Source organism: Manis javanica, chromosome 4 (assembly GCF_040802235.1).
Source record: "Manis javanica isolate MJ-LG chromosome 4, MJ_LKY, whole genome shotgun sequence".
NCBI lineage: Eukaryota > Metazoa > Chordata > Mammalia > Pholidota > Manidae > Manis > Manis javanica.
The window spans coordinates 48869521-48892149 of NC_133159.1; the positions used below are offsets into that span (position 1 = coordinate 48869521).

General features: G+C 40.2%; 1 protein-coding gene across 2 annotated transcripts in view; it reads right to left on the reverse strand.

The window, feature by feature from the left end:
- C4H1orf87 (chromosome 4 C1orf87 homolog) overlaps window positions 1-21031 on the reverse strand; it is a 77776-nt gene extending 56745 nt beyond the window's left edge. Inside the window, exons 1-3 of one of the 2 annotated variants that reach the window (XM_017677237.3) lie at window positions 20861-21031; window positions 19716-19847; window positions 3674-3905 (exon numbers count right to left, since the gene is read on the reverse strand). In XM_017677237.3, coding sequence (XP_017532726.3) covers window positions 3674-3905; window positions 19716-19822 — 339 coding nt within the window. In that variant the 5' untranslated portion in view covers window positions 19823-19847; window positions 20861-21031. The remainder of the gene's footprint in view (window positions 1-3673; window positions 3906-19715; window positions 19848-20860) is intronic. The other variant, XM_037024281.2, reaches the window with a different exon arrangement.
- Window positions 21032-22629: the final 1598 nt, after the last annotated feature.

Consider the following 22629-nt stretch of genomic DNA (forward strand, 5'->3'; position numbering starts at 1 on the left):
CCAGTGTTCGGCTTTGAACATGTTGAATCTAAGCTGCCAATGCACAGTTGTGGATAAAATGCAAGTTCCTGTGGCCAGGATTCTCAGCTGGCCCTGGTGACTAGTTCACTGCACACCTGTGGGCAATACATGGCTGTTGACTCTATAAAAAGAGCTCTGCCCAGTGCTCTGGGCGCGACACTGTGGCAGGGCTGCAAGGCTGCAGGAGAGCAGAGCAGAGGCTGGAGTGGTGGCAGCACAGAGGACAGAGGCCCAGAGGACGGCTGTGCGGGATGACTGTGCAGAGAAGCCCGGAGGACAGCTGTGTGGACAGAGGGGCCCAGAGGCAGAGACTGGCTTGCTGCATGCAGACTTGCTCTGAGTTAATGGGATTCTAGTGACCGACCTGCCACCTGGAAATAAAGTTGGGTATAGCCCTTTCTCCCTAAAGAGCATTCTGCTGTCAATTTTCTTTGGTCACATTCAATCCATAGCGAACTTGCCTGGGGCTGAAACCCATTGGCAAGACAACAGCAATGTAAAAATGTCCTTGACATCTGTTTATTCATCTACAAAGTGTGGATAATGTCATGTGCATCTACCTACCTCAAATGGCTATTGTAGAGAACAAACAAGATAAATCATGCAAAAGGGTATTGAAAAGAACACACTGTCAATCAACTGTGATAATTATTAAAATTAAAGCACTAACACTTTCATTTTTATGCTGCCAGATGCAAAAGGCACACTCTAATTTTATTTTTGAAGCTACACTACTCAGTTTGTTGCTAGTCACACATCCTTTTTTATTTTCTGAGAGAAGGCAGGGCCTATGCTTCTGAGAAACAATATAGACAATATATGTATATATATATTTTCAAAGACACATAAGGAACAGAATTTGGAGACTAATGATCCTAGCTGGCAGTGAGAAGAGCCAGGTTTTTCCTTGTGAGACCTTGAACTAATCATTTAAGCTTTCTGGGCTTCTCATCCTTCATCTGTGAAATGAAGGGTTGTACTTGTTGATTTCTAAGTTATCTCACTGTTCTCACACACAAGGAATGGCGGATTCTCCCAACATTTTTCAATTTTACTTATCTCCGACTAATGATACTCTTTAAACTGGATCTGTAATTTCGAAGAGTTTCACACTTGCCTGTCCTCACCCACATTAACTCAGTCTTTATCAGCAACTTCTCTTTTGGAGCAAATTCAGCTGGTCCAGATTGCCTGTTACGTCCCAGGCAGGAAGGCTTTATTTTCATCTATGTGTGAGGGGATAAGAATCTAGAAGGAGCTCTGATTGGTTTGCTCCTTTCATTGCGGCAGGATTCCATCTACCACTTACTCAAGGTGGTAATGAGGGTCTCTGTACCAGGCAACTGGGGCTGCCATCTGGCAGGCCTGCACCATATACTCGGCAGACAGAACCAATTAGTCAGGCCCCACACCTCCTACAAGGCCTTGCTGTATCTGGTGGCTCGGTGTGAGCCCTGCTGAGCCTCCCACAAGATACGCTGAGTTCTGGGAGGGAAAGGGAAAATCATCTTCCTCGGGCATTACAGAGCTAGCAAAGAATCCAGTTCACAGAGGTCCAAAAAGAGCTTACCCAAAGAACATTCCGCCATTATAATGGCTAATGCAGAATCTATGCCAGGAAACAAACAACAAATTTCCACTTACAAGAAAAAACAAACTGGAAGTACCTTAAATGCCCATCAATAAGGGATCAATTAAATGAGCCGTGGTGTATCTATATAAAGGAATGAATACAGTTTGGTGACTAGGGGCTTAGTACTTGGGCTTCCTCTGTGGCTCTGCCACTTCTCAGTTTTATGATCCGGGCAAGTCACTTGACCTTTCTCTTTCTCAGGTCCTTCATCTGTGAACCGAAGGTCATAAGAACTCCTACCTCACTGGGTGCTTGGGAGTAGTAAGCTTGGTAGTAAGTTAACATGTATAAAAAGTTTAAAATAGTGCCTGGCACTTAGTAAATGGTATCAAGTGTTAGTTCTAACTATGACTCCTATCATAGAGCCATTAAAGGTGATGCTTAGGATGAATTTCTTGAAGCCAGGAGGAAAATTCTTCATATGAAGTGATATTCAAACAAGATGACAAAGAATATACACATAATGATTCTCATTCTATATCTACACAGGGAAGAAAGAAGAGGAAGAAATACACCATTTTTCTTTGGTTTTGTTTTATTGTCTTCTTATTTATATTGTCCTTTTATTTTATAATTAGAAAGTTCAATACATTTTTTAAGAAGAAAAGAAAATAGAAGAGAGGAGTAGACAAGAAAAGAGAAAAAAAAAAGAAAAGGGAAAAAGACCTAGGTAAACATTTTATCTGATCACTTATGAATCACTTTAGCTCTTCCAACTCTTAGTTCTATCATCCATACAGTAATAACAGAAATGACAGTGGCACCTACCTCACAGGGTTAATTCCAATGAGCAAGTTGTAAAATTTATGTGAAAGCAATTAGTAAATAATAAAGTGTTTTATAACTATAATATTATTACCAAGGGCATCCTTGGGGAACAACAACAAATACATTAATGCCAGAGTCAAAGTTAGGTAATAACTCGGAGGTCTTTACAGTTTATAATAGATTATTTCACCTCTGCAGAGGCATTAAGTCTTGCTCCAGCTAAGCCTGAAATTCAATGATTCATTATGGGACAGCTAAAAGAACACAGTGACTGGGGATTAGGAGGCCCAAATCCCAGGGTAGACTGTGCCACTGACATTTTGGGCAAGGCACTTTTATTCCTGGACCCATGGTCAACCAGACCTTTCTGAGTATGGTCTGAGGTCCATTGGTGGACTATTAACCACTCCAAATTATAATCTTTGCAGAGTTCTTATGAGCAAAAGATCACAAATCCACAGGCTTTTATTTTCCCACATAACTGAAGACTAGCTAGAATTTGAGTGATTTAGTAAGGGCTATTAAAATTATAAACTAAAAATAGTTATGTGAGAGTTGACTGCAGACTCTAATTCAGTATTCCACTAAAATATCTGGGTGTCACTTAATCCTTGGCAGCATAGCAAAACTCCTACTCATCTGTTGAATTGCAATTTCAGCAATTTTTAGAAAATGGTATTTTGTTATCAATGAATCATTAGTTTTGTCTTGATTTGGATCCAGTTTTAAATTGCTGCTATTCTTGCTTTTTCATTACAAATTACTAATCATTTAGATTCATCATTATCAAGTTAGGTTGTTGTGGATTGTTTGGTCAGTTCTTAACATTGTGCAGTGATAGATATTTCTATCAAGATAGTTTTGGGCTAATAATTTCTTGATATCTAGGCACAGTTGCATTGGACTTTGAAAATAATTGATCTTTTCCTGTAATGTTAAAGTAGACAAGTCCTCCCCCTCCAACACACCCCGAATTTGCATGTACAGTAACACTTGTCACCGCATGGTTATCACTGAGTGAGCCACAGACACAGAGTAGGCTGACCCATTCAACTGGTGGTCAACAAAGATGTAATATACAAAATGACCTCGCAGTTCATTTTCAGATTGAAAAAAATTGATTCTATTTCCATTTTATGCAAGATATATTTATCACCATTAGTACAAGCGTGTGTTGTTGTGACTCAATGTTTCCAACCTAACTGAATGTTCCTAGTCTTACCAAGAAAAGCTCTGGTATGTGCCACTCACTTTGTTATCCCAGAATCTGCTGCTGCGTGCTTCTGTTAGAACCTTCTGGTTGTGTTGCGGTTTCTGGTTGTTTTCTGGGTGCTTGCCTTCTGCAACATCAGGGTCATGATTGACTTGATGTTCAGTGGGATTAATAGGAGCTGAGGGGTCTGTGTTCATCTGCTTCGCATTACCAGTCACCGATTTCTGGGGCACTGCTTGAATTTCTGCCTCCACGTTCTCATTCTCCTTACTGGAAAGAAACAGTTTTGCACTTTGTTACTTACAGGGCAGCGTGGCATGCACTAGGCTGGCATAAGAAACAAAAGGTGTTAGTCTGGTGCTGCGAACAGCAGTAACTCAGCAGGGTGGAATGAAGAAGTAAATGTTGGTTATTTGTCTATGGATCATTTACCATAGAGGGGCCATGTTATCAGCTTCTTAGGCTTGATTTTTCCTTATCCTCTCCTTTATTCTCATAAAGATAACCTATCTGTCTGCTCCAAAACCCTTACAGTCAGTAATGGCAGGGTCAGAAATGAACCCTAAAGGTCATCACACATCTTACAAGTCTAACAGGTATTTTCATTGTTTGCAATGAGAGAAAGAAGACAGTCAAGGCAGTTTGCCAGCTCCAGTTCTGCTCTGTGTCTCTCCTCAGTTGTCCCCCCTGGAGGCATCTTTGTCTCTCAGCAGTCCTCCATTTGAGTTGAATATTAATTAGAGGAAAGGAAAAAAAAATGTAGGCATGATTTGAAGAAATGCAAATAATAGAACAAAATTGAAATTATTCAACCTTGTTTAGTAACTAAAGACTTACAAGTCAAAACAATTACAAAGCACCACTTTAAATATAGAAAACTTCTTTGAAAATAAGAACTCAAATGCTAATGACCACAAAGATATTTATAATTAATATAGTGGGTAACCTGACAAAAACTATTAAGAGTCAGGAAGTTGAAACTCTTTAAAACTAATAAGTCAGTTTTTCAGAATATGTATCATGGAAAAATGTAGAAGAAGGAAAGTTAAAAACTCTAAATATTTATTAGTGGGTGGATATGTTGAATAATTCATTTTATGTTCATATGATAGAATATATACAGCCATTAAAATAGGAGTAATTTTAATGACACAACAAAATGTCCATTTGTACAAGTAAATGAAAAATACAAATATCTCAATGATGTAAAATGCACATATGTAATATATGTGTTTTTGTGTGACAGTACATAGTATATCTAAAAGGGAATATGACAAATAATTAGTATGGCTGAGTAGTAGAACTCAGGATATTACATTATATTATATCATACTGTATCTTATAAACTATTATTCTGAATTTTTTTCATGAGAAAATATTATTTTATAATCAGTAAAAATACATGTCTTGTGCCTAGAAGGAATTGTATAAATTCTAGAGTATATACATGGTTCTGTGAGAAGGATCCATTTTAAAGATGTCATGTTATCTGAGCATAAAGCAATGGCTCTAGTAATTGTTGATTTGAATAAGTGCAAACCACAGGCCATGATGGAGATGCATGTATGTTTTGTATAGCGATCCTCTTGGTGTGGCATCATAAGAAAAGAAAGCCTAGGAAAGAACTCCAGGGACATCTGCATTTAGAGAGGGAGGAAGAGCCCTAAAAGGAGATTAGAAGAAATTCTCTGCAAGGGAGGAGGGAGACGGGGACTGTGGAAAGTAAAGAGGAAGTTTCCAGAGAGAGGGCATAGCCAAGAGTCAGGTGCTCCTGAGAAAGGTAAGCTCTGAAAAGAGTCCACTGAATTAAGCCATAAGGACCCCACCAGGAATCTTGAAATGGGGAGCTTCCGTGAGGTAGTGGAGATGGATGCTAGATTGTGGGTTGATGGAAGGAGGGGACAAGAAACTGAAGACAAGGAATATAAAAACTCTGTCACAAAGTTTAGCTTCAAGAGGGAAGAATAATGGGGTTAGGGGTGGAGTAAATGTGGGTTTCAGGTAGGGCTTTGTGACTGTCCTGTTGAAGGAGTGTAGGGACGTTAACACATTTACATGCCAATGGTGAAGAGGCAAGCAAGCCAAAGAAAAGCAGGGGGTATCACTGATGAAACAGGATGAGCCCTAACAAGTGAGATGGTGTCTCTGGGAGAACAGAGGTAGAGGTGACACCTCAGGGTAGGGGAGTAGGGAGACAGGTGAGGATGTAGGCAAACTTATTTATACCTTTAGTGACAGCATATTGATCAAATTGCTTGAATTTTCTGTGATGTACATGACATGGTTACCTTTGGCTGTCAAGGGGGAAGTGCTGGGGTAGGAAGTCTGAATTAAGGGCAGATGACTTGAAATTGTTACTATGAACAGTGGAAAAGAGTAGATCAGAAAAAGAAGACAGATTGGCTGGGCGCACCTGAGGGGCCAGTGAAGGCTGGAGACCACCAGTTTGTGGTGTCAGTCTGAAAGGGCACATGCTCTTCCCTAGGACTGCCCAGGAGTCCTTATGGAGATGCACAGAAGGCAGACAGTAGGCTCATTGGCTGGGGCTTTGCTAGACAGCACAGTGGAGTGACTGTACAGCAAAGTGCGAATACTAGGAGAGTATATATTTAACAGGTCATTCTTACAATAACAGAAAACAAAACATATGGTCAAGAAATTTAATTTCATTTGGTTGGCCAGAAGTCACACAGATAATTAAGTTAACAACTAGTATAAACTTGCTTCTAGAAGTTGGAGAGATAGCTTCTAGATAGTGGGTACCTTTTCCAGGAGGTGTAGAGCCCAGAAGGGAATGCCAGGGGGCATCTGGGATACTGGTACCACTCTGTTTGTTTGATCTGGGTGTCTGTTGTATGGGTATATCTTGCTGGTAAAAATTTAGTGAGAGTGCAGAAGACTCCAGGAAGGGACTAGCAGTTACCAAAGGGGAGGGGTAGGGGAGGGCTGGTGGGGTGGGAGGGATAAGGGCATTGAGGGTTATTACCATTAGTACGCATGGTGTGGCGGGGGGGGTGGTGGTCACGGGGAAGACAGTGTAGCACAGAGAAGACAAGTAGTGACTGTGGCATCTTACTACACTGATGGACAGTGGGGTATTGGGGCAACTTGATAATATGGGTGAACGTAGTAACCACAATATCTTTCATGTGAAACCTTCTTAAGATTGTATATCCATATGTTAATAAAAAAAATTAGAGTCTACTTATGACATGTGCACTTTTATGTATGTGTATGCGTGTGTGTGTATTTCTATAACATGATAAAAAAATTAGAATTTACATAAATAATAAGAAACAGACCTAATTAGCATACAAATAAATGTCAAGTGAATGTTACAAAGAATCAGTACTCTGAAGTTCCTAAGGAAGACAAATAACTATGGTCTGTAATGGTTGCAAAAAATAATGGTATTGCTGAGCATTTAACTATATGACAGTCACATTATAGCCATATACATGTGCTGGTTTATTTCAACGTCACATCAACCATGACTATAGGTGCGTGCTTACCTTATTCTCAATTTAAGGGGGGGAATTAAGGCTCAGAGAGTTTATGTGATTTGTCCAAGTCTACATGGCTTTTCAGGAGTGGAGCTATAATTTAATCCTAAATCTACCTGATGGCACCTAAGTTCCTCCTGTCAGTAGAGTCAGGAGGATCCATGGAAGTTTGGGATTATGTGAGAAGCAGAAAGTAGAGGAGGGGCAGCCAAAGCACAAAGTGCAGGTTTCAGGGCTTGGGGCAGAGTTAGCTCTGTGGATGAAGACAAGTGCAATCATCTCTGCTTTGATCACCTTTAAAATCCTCCTGTGGGCAGTCTCAGGACAGAATTGCCTGAGAAATGTGGAATAAATCTGCTTGCTGTTGAAACAGCCATAGTAGATGTAAAACCAAAAATAACCTGTTAAATCTGTTCCAAGTAAAAGCTGGGTTTTTTTTTAATACATAGCACTTTAAAATTATCATAAAAATGACTCCCCAGCTGAGAAACAGCATGTGTCTGTTGTTAGCACAAACAATTTGTCAACACACATTGGTTGTTATGCTGTTCACAAACTCACAGATCTTTCTTCTAGGCTTGTGTGCCTATACTACCTGCAGTCCCAGAAATAGAAATTTGCCATTTCAAAAGAAGGAAAGACATATCAATACTATCTTGGAAGCAAGACACAGCTAGCCTCCTTATAAATACTTCTGACCTGAGCTGCTGCTCCCAGGGATGCTGTGAAGTTCAGTGTCATTTGGGAACTATAACAATTCCAAAGGATTACTGTATTGCTGGATGATAAAAAAAGGAGCAAACTTTCCAACTGTTCTCTGTCTCACACTGGGCTTTTCCTGCAAACCAGTCCTTTAATGCCACCCTCTACTAGAGCTCAGAGTCTCAGGGTTGGAAAGAAACATTATTGCAAGGGCATCTAGTAGCATTGGCTGCTCAAAGCTCTGTAGAGAGCCCCCGTTGGCCCCACCTCCCAAGTAACTCCAGCTCACCAGATCTCACATTTGATTTGCATTATACCCCTGCTGAGAACATCAAATCTCAAGCGGAGGACCCAGGGGGCTCAGCTAAAGGTCACCAGATGCTATCTTAAAGGTCTGCCAGCCTTGGTAGCAACTCAGTGCCACCAATTTCCAACTGTGCACCATCTAGCAGGCCCCAGCCCTCTGGAGAAGACAGCCCAGAGAGTGCCAGTGCAGGGAATGGGGACCTAATTTCAGTAAATGAAAGCATGCCCTTATTTGGAAGTAATAACAGATAATCAAACAACCAGACTTTCCTTTTTTAAAAAGACAACAACAAAATTAAAAAAACTAAAATGGGACTGGGGAGGGCAGAGCAGCTGAAAATCTCACCAAACTCCATGGGGAAGCTGAAATGTGAAGCCTGTGCTAATGCAGCAAATGTTGTTGTGAGGAAGTGTGAGGGTTTTTCTTTTTTTCCGTCCCTTATGCCATGAAGCCATACCATGTATTATAGAGATTGGGCTTCAGAAGAGTGTAAAGGTAATCTTACTTCAAAACCGATGCCCAGATCATTTCTTCATCATTGTCATTATGTGAGCTAACATGTTCTAAAGGCTTGTGTGTTAGCTACCACATGTAAATTCACATAAATTCTTTCACGTTATCCTAATAATCCTGGAAAGTGATATTATTCCACTGTACAGAAAAGAAAGCTGATGATCAAAGAGGATAAATAAATTGCCCACAGTCACCTTGCTGGTAAGTTAGATCTGGGATTCATCCCCAGGTCTGTATGGCTCAAAGCATATGCTCCTTCCTCTGTATTACACCTCAGTTTTACACACACAATACACCAGATGTCTATGTTAAACAACAGCATTTTGATTCTCTTTTAAAATGTTAATACAAAGTGATTCTATAGAATCATACTATGCTGATGGACAGTGACTGTAATGGGACTTGATAATGGGGGGAATCTAGTAACCACAATGTTGCTTAATATAATTGTATATTAATGATACCAACAACAAAAAAATTAAATGAGAGAAAAAAAAAAGTAACATATATAAAGGCTGTTTCACCAGCCAGACCTAAAATTCCTCTACAGAGCATTCAAGTGGCCCTCAGTCAACTTTGGTTTGTAACCTTCCCAGGGACAAAGAAATTAATTACATCCCCAAAGTATCCCATTTCGTTCTTCACAACAATGGAGCAAATTCTGACATCAGTGAAAATAACCAGTTTATATTTCATGGCATTTGTACCACACTATTTCACAGAATAAAATGATTTCCCAAATTAGAGTCATTTTGGCTGCAAAATTAGCAACCAGTTCAATCAGCAATTATTCTTTGGTATGATGTATTTTTAGCTTATAGAAAATGATATCCCACCCGACCTACTTTTCTACAACCTTCTTTCTTTACTTGTATGCAATTCTACAGAATTAGGTATATATTTACACCATGGATGTTTTCTTCTGTCTGACTTGTCTTTTAGCTATGCATTACTACCTTCTTAGTTGAGGTTGTAGTGGGGATTCAATCTACTCATTGTATTCAAATTTATAAAAACAGTATGGTAACTAAAAAGTAATGTAAAAAGGTATGTGCTCATGGAGGAGTTTCAAACCAAATCTGCTTAAGGGGGATGGAAATGACTCTGTGAAGGAATTGACATGTAGAGCTCAGTTGGAAGAGAAAATAAGAAGTGGAAAAATATTCCAGGTAGGATGAAGGGCTTGTTCTTTGAGAAAATGACATGATTCCTAACCTTTGAACCTCAGATAACCTGAGGTGGGTCATATCCATGCAGGATGCTGGGTAATAAAACACATATTTGGATCACTCTGAACTCATTAAATTGGAATTTCTGAAAACAGGACAAAAAAATTTCTGTTCTCAGCAAACATCTCAGATGAATCCTACGTACACTAAAGTTTGGGAAACAACAGTGTAAAGAATGAAAAAGGAAGGTTTTTCTCCATAATTGTGTAAAATTTGCCCATAATTTCAGGCAGTAGAGTATGATGACTAAGGATGGTGGACTACTTGTCCCAAAGACCTGATTTTGAATCTCAGCCCTGAAACATAACTTGTTGTTTGACTTGGGCACATTACTTCACATCTCTGATTTTCAGGTTTTCATCTGTGAGATTACAAAAATAATACTTAACAATGTCAGATATATAAAACATTTAGCACCAAGCCTGGCTTTCAGTCAGCCCTTGACAAATGGTCACTTTACGTTAGTCATAAGTTAAAGTGCTATCCTCTTTATGAACGCCACCTTCATCACCCAAGTACAGGAAGAATGCCCTTATCTTTGGACCCACAAAACCTTACTGACAAGCAACATTAAAGTCCAAAATAGAGAAGTTTTTTAGTATATAGAAACTGAGGAAAACATATTTAAATAGATAAAAAGGGAGATTGTATAATTATCTGACCATCTTATTTACTAATAACAATAAATACAAGTTTTAGAAGTCACCCACTTTAAAAAAGCAAAGCAGATTACTTAGTATTAAAAATCTGCCCTAAAACAGCACACTTCTTCAGAATCACTTTCCTTAATTTTATAGAAAAGACCAAAACATTGTTGCATTGTGATGTCCTCAGATATACTCAGGAAATCCTCAGATTGTGCTACTTTTAAATCTTTACACCAACCTATCTCAGCTTGAAATTTAATGTCCTTTGCACTTGCATTCTCCCATTTTGCTTTTGCAAGTCTAAGCAAAGTAATTGTACAACTGCCTAGCTTCTTCACCAATTACGCAGAACGTTAAGGCACAGTTTCTGAGCCAGGTCTTCTATCCATTCTCTAAGAGGGCTCAGCACAAACCGTTCTTCCTCTCTGTGCCACCCTCTGCATATCTACATGTTCTATGGAAATGTGGAGCAATAATTATAGCTAAGTTATTTTGTTTTATTAGGTTGAACTAAATCAGGGATATGTAATAAGATCAAGGGTTTTAAAAGTGTACTATAGGGAAGGAGGGGAGGGGTGAATAGATGGAGTACAGGATCTTTGGTGCAGTGAAACGCCTCTGTATGATACTATAATGGTGGGTACGTCACATTATACATTTGTCCTAACTCAAAGAATGCACTCCACTGAGTGACCCCTAAGTTGAACTATAGACTTTGGGAGATAATAGGTCAATGAGGGTTCATCATTTCTAACAAATGTGCTGCTCCGCTGGGGAATGCTGATAATGGAGGAGACTGTGCATGTGTGGGGCAGGGGTATACTTTGTATCCCTGTACCTTCCTCTCAATTTTGCTGTGAATCTAAAACTGGTTCAAAAACTAAAATAATAAAAAAATGTACTATACAAATATAAACCTGTGCTTTCTCAAAATTGAAGGGGCTAAACTAAATGCGCAAGGTATTCTATTATCTCTTTATAGAAAATTTCCACATACATATACGGGAACTTTTGTTTTGCTTTTAAATGAAACAAGTATTGTACAGTTTTATAATCTTTTTCAAAAATTCCCATTTGACAATTTAATGCTGACACATTTACACATCAATACTTATCCCTCTGAAAGAACATTTTAAGTGTCTAAATAATATTTCATTGCATGGCTATTCAGGAGTTTATTTAACTAGCTATATATTGTTGAACATTTTCTGTTCCCAGATTTTTACTACTTTACATGTTGCTGCTCTGCTGGACACATTCTTTTGCTACTAGTTCCTTACCTTCTCCTCTACCCCAGAAACTGACTGGGGCAGTCAGCTCCCATGTCCTCCGATTCTGGCTGGCTTTGGCTGATAGGTTGCCCTGGCAAGAGATGTCTCTCTCCCTGCAAGGTTACCTCAAGCTAGTTGTATCTCTTGCCCAAAGATCATTACTTTGCTTAGTATGGCTTCACCTACAGAATGCTCGCTCCTCCCAAACATTCCCCTCTTCTCATCTCTGCAGACCTAGGGCTGGTAACAACCTGGCAACTGCTAGCCTGTGATTCCTGTGTTTTGTTTAACAGCTCTCTTACTCTTGTAATCAAACCCTCCTTGAAGCATCCAGATATGAGTTAGGTAATCTGTTTCCTACTGGACCCAGGCTTGTACCTTCTTTTGTAAATGTTTTAAAGGAAAGCATTATATTGATCCATAACTGTTTCCATAGAACTGATTCATAGATGGAAATTCTATGCTGAAGTACATGAACTTTCAAGGCTTTTGATAAGTATACTTAAAAACCAATAACATGAGTACTCTTTTTTCTATATGCTTCTCAAGCTTGGGTATGTCCATCACAAAAGTATTTTTAATTTGATTGGCTGAAAATAATCTCTCATTGTTGTTTAAATTTCTTTTATTACCACTCAGGTTGAATTATCACCACTTCCAAATCACACACAGATCTAGTGCTCATTTTTATTTCTTCTTTTATGAATTCCCTGACTAGATCTTTTACCAGTTTTTGAAACTGGACTGCTCATCATTTTCCTATTGATTTGTACGAGTTTTTTATACATTGAGAGGATTAATTTTTTCCTGTCATATATGTTGGAAATAATATTTTGTTTTTGCCTTTTATTTTTATTCCATTCCTTGAAATACAGAATCTCAGTAGTAAAGTAACAACTTTTACCTCATAGTCTCAATATCTAGGATCAATGGGCACTTAATATATATAACATTGGCTTGACATTCACTCACATAATGTCATATACTCCTAAAGTTTTGTGCCTGTGTCTTGTGCTAGAGGCACACCTACGTCCAGAACAGTATTGCGTGCTTCCTTATGCTCCTCACAGTGCCTAAAATGATGTTAATCATCATCAACTTCCTGTCAGAGGTTAATGAAGAAACAGTTTAATGCAGCAGAAAAAGCATATGAGAAGCATGATTTTAGCATATTATTTCATTACTTCACATTTATGAAAATGGAGATAACAGTGTGTGCTCTGATAATCTATTTTAAGGAGAGATTGGGTTCAAGGATATTAAAGTATTGTGTAGCTTATAGAGCAATAAAAGCATTAAACAAATATAAGGTATTCTTATCACTTATTTCTTTAAAAAAATGAGTAAGTAGGGTACTTAAACTTTAAATCACAGAGTTTATCCAGGCTTGATATAGGGACAATAGTCATTGCTACCGTCTCCTGCCTGGATTGCCATAATGACTTCCTAAATGGTCTCTTTCTGCTCATGTCTCTTCCAGTTTATCCTCCATGCAGCGGCCAGAGCCATCTTTTAGAAAGCATAAACCCCACTGTGTCCACTGCACTCAATTTCCCAATGGCTCCCATTCTATATAGAAGAAATCCAAAGTTCCTACCTTGGCCATGTGCCCGTGATCTCAGCCCTGCTGGCCTCTCTGACCTCATTTCCTATCTTCTCCCCTTGTTGACTCTGCTACACCAATACTGGCTTCCTCACTGCTCCTAATACCCACCAAGAGGCTTTCTATTGGCTCTTCTTCCTGCTTGGATTGCTCTTTCCTCAGCTATTTGTGTGATTTACTCAGTGTAATTCTGCAGAGGCATGAGGACACCTATGTTGTCACTTGGTACAGGCTGGACCTCAGGGGCAGGAAAGTAGCAGCTACATGGTTGCCCTGAATTCTGGGCACTATGCTCTTAGAAAATGATGCTTCTTTTAAGAAGGAAGTATAACATGGCCTTGTATAAAAATTCTGCTTGGGTGCCAGGTGATCAATTTAGTTACTGTTTGTGGCAGTTGCTAGGAAAGCCAGATGCCCAATATCTGGAGAACTTCGGGCCTGTGGGAAGTTTTAGCCTTTTCTGGGCAGGAGAAGGAAGAAGAAACTACTAATTCTGTGGAAAGTTGCAATGTGAGCCATGCCCACTGGGATGAGGTAGAGCCAGACTCAGCAGCTCACTGCTGCCTAACTGGATAGTTCTGGCTCTTGTCTCCAAACAGTCTCATTCCAAATGTCACTTGCTCAGAGAGGCCTTCTGGGAACATCCTTGTGACTCGATATATACCCTCGTGATCCTCCTCTGTGTTTCCTCATTGCACTCTCCTCCCTTGAACCTTCATGGTTAACCTGTTTTTTGTTATGTGTCTCCCACCACTAGAACTTTGGGTACATGGCTATATACCCAAGGCATGGCACTCAGTAGGTGCTCAACTAATGCTGGTAGAAAGGATGTTGGTGGGATTTCATATATGCATTGATTTCTAAAACCATTAACATTAAGACTTTAAAAAAGTTCAACTAAGTAAAAAATAATGTATTAATATGAAGAGCTTCACGGGATTAAAAAAATGACAGACTATGGGCTCCAGAAAAGTCATATGGGAAAATAATAGAACTTTATAATTTTTGGCTTTAAATATCAATGTACATTTATTATAAACATTTGCTATCCTTTCCCATAAAAACTTGCAGTCAGCTTCCCCTGTGCTTAACAATGTTATGCCAACACAATGTAACTATGGAATGAAGTGCCTTGGGTCATTGATTCTTGGCATTGGAAGGAACTGTAGAGGCCAGCTTTATTCACTGGAAGCATCTCGGCTCACAGGAGTTTCTTGAAATGGACCCAATTCCTCTTTTATTTAACAACTCAATCTTCAGATTCTATAAATGTTCTCCCAGGCCATATTTTACACCTTGGATCTCCCATAATGCCAGACGTTTAGTGTGTCAGGGCCCCTCCTAAAATGTGGCACCCAGAATGAAGCACAGTACTGCACTGGTGACATGTCCAGTTCTGAATACAATGGGCCTCCCATACCCTCTGCTGACACTGAGCTCAAACACAAGTGTAATGGGGCAAACATTTCATTTTATCTTCTACTCCGCTCTCTACTAATATCACACCCTTCTGGTCACCAAATGTGTGGTTTTCCCACACCAAGCAGTTCTCTGACACCAGTCCTACAATTCATTTCAGTACTGACACTATTACATGGCATTAGCACAGATGCCACAGGTTAGGGTCTGAGTCCCACAAGACGGCCCCACAGCCCTTCAGATGTCAATCACAAGTCCAGGTTGTTACTTGTGTTTCTGAACAGCTATAAATCAGAATTCTTATCCCCTCCTCAGGTTTGATTAATACTAGAGTGGCTCAGAGAATTCAGGAAAACTGTTTATTTACTATGTTATTGGTTTATTATAGAAGGATATAACTCAGGAAAGCCAGATAGAAGAAATACAGAGTGCAAGGTATGTGGGAAGGTACACTGCCCTACCAGCACATAGATGTATTCAGCGTCTGGAAACTCTCTGAACACCATACTTTTGGGATTTTTAGGGAGGCTTCATCATGCAGTTATAATCAGTTATTATATGATCAGTTAATTATAGTCAATTATTATCTCAATCTCCAGCCCCTTTCCAATTCCTAGAGAATGGGGGGCTAGGGCTGGAAGTTCTGAACTTCTAGTCATGGCTTGCTTTTTCAGGTGACCAGCCTCATCCTGAAGCTCTCTGGGAGCCCACCAAAAATATCCTTGTTCATACAAAAGACACTCCATTACCCAGGAAATTCCAAGGGATTTAGGAGCTTCATGTCAGGAACTAGGGTCAAAGCCCAAATATTATAACAAAAGATGCTCTCAGGGTTCTCATATCTGATGAAACTACAAAGGTTTTAGAAGCTCTATGCCAGAACCTGGGAGCAGAGACCAATATATATATTTTCTATTATTTCATAACAATTAAAACCCAAACATTTATTCTATGTAATCATTTACACATACTCTTATCTAAAGACAAACTTTGCACATATCTCTAAGATTTCATCTTGTTAGTTTTAGTTCATTTTTCTTCCAAGGCTTCCCAGTATTCTACTATCTACATATTTACTGAAGTGATTTGTCTGTTTTCCCTCAGTTGTGGATTAAAAAATATTGACTAAGAACAAGTCACATGCAAATCATCTCAAATTCTGCCTCCAACACACAGGGTTTACATCAACTGTACAGTCATAAGCATGTTGGTATATCACCTATTTTATTAATACAATCCAGTCTAGAATTCTTTGGCTTACTTTAAGACTTTGTGAGCAAGATGTACTTAATGAGTCACTGAAATTAACAAATACTATATCTGTATCATTCCTTCCATTTGGACTGCAGTAACCTTATCAATAAAGAGAAGGGGACCAGTTTGACATAATGTTTTTAGTCAAAATGTACCAACCCTTTGTGACCTTCACCTTCATGTTTTGTTTTCACTATTAGTATATTTAATTCTTTGGCCTGTAATTTTGCCCAAGATTGTCCATAGCCTCAAGTTCTTTGATTTTATTACCCATTTGTATCTCCTTTTAGATGCATCAATATTTGTCTCCTGTTATCTGGCATATCTTCTTCTTGATGAGCTATCAAAGATTACTCTACAGGGTTTCATGGTAACATCTGCCTTAACATTTTAGCAAGGGGGACTACACCAAACTATAAAGTTTCTGTACGGCAAAGGACACCATCAACAGAACAAAAAGGCATCCTACAGTATGGGAGAATATATTTGTAAATGACATATCCAACAAGGGGTTAACCTCCAAAATACATGAAGAACTGACACGCCTCAACACCCAAAAAGCAAATAACCCAATTAACAAATGGGCAGAGCATATGAAGGGACAGTTCTCCAAAGAAGAAATTCAGATGGCCAACAGACACATGAAAAGATGCTCCACATCACTAATCATCAGGGAAATGCAAATTAAAACCACAATGAGATATCACCTCACACCAGTAAGGATGGCCAGCATCTAAAAGACTAAGAACAACAAATGCTGGCGAGGATGCAGAGAAAGGGGAACCCTCCTACACTGCTGGTGGGAATGTAAGCTAGTTTAACCATTGTGGAAAGTGATATGGAGGTTCCTCAAAAAACTAAAAATAGAAATACCATTTGACCCAGGAATCCCACTCCTTGGAATTTACCCAAATAATACAACTTCTCAGATTCAAAAAGACATATGCACCCCTGTATTTATCACAGCACTTTTTATAATAGCCAAGATGTGGAAGCAACCTAAGTGTTCATCAGTAGATGAATGGATAAACAAGAGGTGATACATATACACAATGGAATACTATTCAGCCATAAGAAAGAAACAAATCTTACAATTTGCAACAACATGGATGGAGCTGGAGGACATTATGCTCACTGACTTCCAAATATATTATAATAGTCATGCACAGTAATGGTTTTTTAAAAAATCCACTCCTTCCTCATTCATAATGCTAAATGTGTTTTTTTCTAGATTAAAGTTGTTATTTATCTGCCTTACTACATTGTTATATAAAAACTCTTTAGATTAAAAAAATTTTTAGCAATATAGGCCTTTAGACTTAGGTTTAAAGCAACAAAAGTATTTCTAGATCTCTGCTTTTTTTGGCACTGTGGTCCTCTGATTCATTTATTAGGCTTTTAGTATGTACAGACTTTGTGCTCAGTGCTGAGGGTATAGTTGTGCCTATAGAATTTACAGTCAAATGGGGGAGACTGAAATGCACAGGAAATCTTCACAGAGTGTAATAACCCCTAAGGGTGCTATGGGAGCCCACAGGGGCTGGTGCTGCTGGCCCCTAATTAGATTTGCATTTTAGAAAGATGACTCTGGCTGTACTTGAGAACTGGACTTCTCCAACTAGTACGGTTGCATAGGAGTCGACTGGGAATTGACTAAAATACAGATTTTGACTCACTCTGTCTGGAGGGGGCCTGAGATTCTGCATTTCTAACAGGCTTCCAGGTAAGGTTGTTGCTTGTGGTACATAAAAAACACTTTGAGAGGTGAGGCTTTAGACAGTGGATTAGAGAATGAGATTAACCTCAGCGAGCTGAGTTGGAAGACTGGTGTAGTGATCTAGAAGGAAAACAATGCCAGCACAACAAGGGAACACTTGTTTCATTCTCTGAAGCCTGTAGATGGATCTCTGTGAAAAATAGGTAAACTAAGTAGGTATTGAGTATTTTCTTTCATCTGCCAATAATTGCACAGTTAAGGAAAGAGGGAGGAAGCTTCATTCCAGTCTTAGTTCCTAATAACCAGCCTCGATTGAAGCCCACTGAGGCCTCAGTGTGTCATCTCATCTGTAATATGGGACAGTGGCTGTTATGGACTGAACTATGCCCCTCTAAAATTCACACACTTAAGTCCTCACCCCCTCACCTTGGAATGTGACCTTATTTGGCCACAAGGTGATTGCAGATGTAGTTAGTTGAGGTTTTACTTAGGGGACTGTGGGCCCCTAATCCAGCTGACTGGTGTCCTTAGAGAAAGGGGATTCTGTACAAAAACACACATACCAGGAGAAAGCCAGGTGGAGCTTAGTCAGGCTGACCCAGGCCAAGGCACTACCGGAAGCCAGGACAGAGGCCTGGAACAGATAGGTCCTTTCTGGGCCACCTTCGGCAGGGGCATGGCACTACCAACACTTGATCTCAGCCTTTCAGCTGCCAGAACCGTGAGACAATACACTTCTCTTGGTCTAAGCCACTTAGTTTATGGTCTTTGGTACAGCAGCCCTAGCAAATCGTACACTGATACACTATTCTATCTTCTCCACATACCCTATAGGAAATCTAAATTAAACATGGTTAATATAGGAACATTTCTGCTTTTCCATCCATTATTAATTTGTGATTTTTCTTTTCAATTCGGATGATCCTTTAAGACTTTTTTCTCTTTTGGCTTTTACTTATGTTTCTTCTGTCGATTTTTTGCTAATCGGCTCAACAGATTCACTGCAAAGGAAGTACCCTGTTGAGGCCTCTGCTGGTTCAATAGGTCTCTGGTTGGACCCCAGTTCTTTATTTTTAAGGACTTTCCAGATGGTTCTGATGACAACCAGGTTTGGTGAACACTGCTTTCTGCACCAATGTACAGGTAGGCCTTTTTGTTTGTCTATTTGTTTGTCTGCGGGTTTCTGAAATACAGGAAAAAGCTACGGAAATAATCTTAGGAGGAAAGGCAGCTATTGACTGGCTACTGTTTATGAAATGACTACTTGGCGAAACGCAGGTTTAACAGCTTTTTCTTCTCTTGTGAACCATCAAAATTCTGGAAGGAAGAGCTGGTCATACCCTCTGTACTGAACATCTAGAGAATTTTAGAAATGTCTGAGTGTGCTTCCTCAAATATGACTGCGATGAGTTTGGGAGAGAAGAAAAACCTTTTAGTTATGCTCTGAGAAGCCCCTGCTTAGGCAAATATTGACTGTGAACAAGAGTAAGTGAAAATCTTATAATTTATGATTCATTATTAATCTCACTCCTTTAATTCATCACAAATTGACTAACAACCTACCTCCTTCCCCGCCCTCCCCAAATTACTACATGTGGTAGATCACAGACCTGATGAGAAGCAGCAGCAATTCTCCATTAATATTTATAAATGTCTCGATGCTTATAATTCCCATCTATTTGGAAAATCAGCCCAAGTAATTAAGGAGTAAGGGGAATTATGAAGATGAAAAATATCGGGAAAACAGTGCACATGGAAGTTATCAACATTATTTTGCTTCTACTGTTACATTTTAATGACTTAATTTTCCATGGATAGCATTTTTTAAATGTAAATTTCTAGATTAAAAAAAATAAAAGCCCCAAACTTCATTATCACCCAAGCCAAACAGAAATTTTTCAAACAATAGACTTACATCTTTGGCTTTTCCACAAGGTACTGAAAGTGTTTACTTCCGATGATTTTCACCACCACCTCGGACATTGCATCTGACCCACCCGGAGTCTTCCAAACTGAAGACATAACTTCTCAAAATCCCTTCAAATCCCTGGGGTTGGAAAATAAGTAAATCTCTTACTTTTGATTTTCCTAGGCAACTGCAGTGTTCCTCTCCATAAAAACAACAATAGCAGGACCAAGTACTTACCTACATCATCGCACTTAACACACCTAGTAAAGGTATGAGTAAAATACTCTTAATTGCTATTATTATTCTTGTTTTACAGTTGAGGGAACAGGCATGATGTAGTTATATAATGACTCAAGCTCACATAACAGTAATAGCAGAGTTAGAAATCCCACCCAAGAGGTCTGTAAAACTGGACTACCGAGCCATTCAGTGCCTCTACCTTCCTAGTATCAGACACGATTCTTGTGAGGTCAGAGGAAGCCGGACTTTAGCAGGACAGATGAAGATCTTATATTCAGTTCTGATGCTCAGTTTCCCCTTTTGTGAAACTGGGATAATTCCAGCTCTACTTGGGGTTTAGAGTGAATCTGAGCAGTATATCTGGGAAAAAGGGATTTTTATTACAGCTGATCTGTTTCTGCAATAATTCAGTGAATCTGAAATTGAGATCCTGTCCTAGATAAGCACTGGGTGTTTACATAAGTCTGCTGCCAAGGGAAACTTATAAGTTCTCTAAGCCTGGCCCCTGGCTGACCGACCACTCCCTTTCAAAGCCTCTCAGAAATTGAACGGTCTTTAGAAATTATTTTAATCCAATTGCTCCATTTACAGATGGGGAAACAGGCTCAGAGAGGGTGTGTTATTTGACCAAGGTCACACAGCAAGGGAGAACAATTCTGTTACCAGGACTTAGGTCTGAGGGAGACCAGCGTTCTAGGTCCCTAGCTTCACTTAGTCTGTAGTCAGCAGTAAGACTTGCTCTGCCAGGGTTGCCCCATCCACTGGGACCCTCAACCTCTTGGAAACTGACTTGAAACTTCAAGGACCAGAACTGGTGACTGGGGGTGGGTGGGAGGGAGTCCCTTCCCCGCCCTGCAGCGGCGCATCAGCGCTGAGCCCAATCTCAGAAGAGACCAGAGGGGCGGCCTTACCGCTGAGGGCGTCTCCCCACCCAGGCAGCTCAAGGGTGCGCAGTCCGTGCTCTCGTCAGGAACCCGACCCGCGGCGGCCTGCGGGGACCGGAGAGGGGCGCGGTATTGGGGCCCGAGCCTCGGCCAATCACGGAGCCCGGCCCGCGGGCGGAGGCTGTCCCGGCCCGGGGTCGCTAAGGACGCAGGTTGTTGCTGGGCGGGAGACGAGGTTTCCAGCCACCCGCGGGAGGTCTGCTCAGCAGGTGCCCGGGGTGTGGCCGCTGACAGGCGGAGTCTGGGTGTTCTCAAGCCTGGGCTTGGGAGCTTCCTCAAAGATGTGAGCGTCCGTCCCGACGCCATTCACCTGTGCGCTCACGCTTGTCCCGTTCTTTCCCTGAAGCTTCATTTTTCTTTATGCAGTTTGCACATAGTTGGGAATCTTACACTTGTCGGTTCAAATCCGGACTTCTCCACTGTATAGCTTTGGATAAATCCCTTCTTTTTCTTGAGATAAAGTTTCCTCATCCGTAGAAGAGGGAACAGTAATAACACAGACCTCGACGTAAGTTGGTGATGAACTTAAATAAGAATATTTAAAAAAAAATTTGAGTGGTATCCATATACTGGATTCCTTATTTGAGTCAGATAATTACTACCTTATAAGTTAACAATTACCAATAAGATAATATGTATACTTTAAAGATTAAAAAAAGAAGGCTTGTGGGGTATTGAGAAATTACTCGAGGCCCCAAGGAGTCAATTGACAGAGCCAAGATTTTAATATATTCCTACATATCCTACATTTTCAGGCATTTTTATTATGCTAAAAGACTTCGGCACTTTGAATTGACTCCAAAATGGTGTTATTAGTTTCAGCTGTGGCAGCCTCCATATCCCTGTCTCCTGCCCTCTGGCAGTTCTGGGTTGGTGGCTTCCTGTATCACCTACTGGCCATGTAGCCAGAGGTGGATGATGACTTAGCTCCCGCCTCGGGCTCACTCTCTAATGGGCAGTGAGTGGAAGGTCCAGCGTCTCAAAGAGCACCCATCAGCCATTCAAAGTTGTCCATGGTTTTAAAGTCTTCCATGGCCTGGTGTGGGAAAGTTGGGGTTCCTATGGCCAGGATCCTCACTGAACCTAAACCACTTGATGATGTAACTGGCCTGTTGCTCTGCTAATGCTTCCACACCTGTAGGCAATAACCTAATATTGCACTGTATAAGGGGCTCAGCCCTGTGCTCTGGGCGGAGGTAGAGACGCTAATGTTCCACTTACAAGCCGGGTAATAAACCCTTTCGCTGTAAAAAGTTCTACTGTCATTTCTTTGGTCACACTGAATCCATAGTGAACTTGCCCAGGGCTGAAACCCTTTGGCAAGACACCTGGCCTCAAGCTAGATTTCTGTCTCTACCTCCCACAACTCCTCCCAGGCTTTCTATATTCCCTCACCCAACCAGTCTGCTCACTGGCCTGAATCAGGCTTACCTTTTTCTGCCTATGTGCCTTTGTTCATTTGGTTCTGTCTTTCTACAGTAACCTCCTATTTGCTCATTGTGTCAGCCTGTTATCCATTTTTTAAGTTCCATCTCAAATGATCAAAGGTATGCACCCGGGAATCAGATATTCGGGGTTCAAATCCTAGCTCTGCTAGCTTAATGTGATCTTGGGCAAGTCACTTGACATCTTTATGCCTTGGTTTCCTCTTCTATAAAATGACAAATTTTTTTGCGTGTGAAGATTAATTGAGTTGTATAAGTAAGACACTTAGAACAATGCCTGACACACAGCGA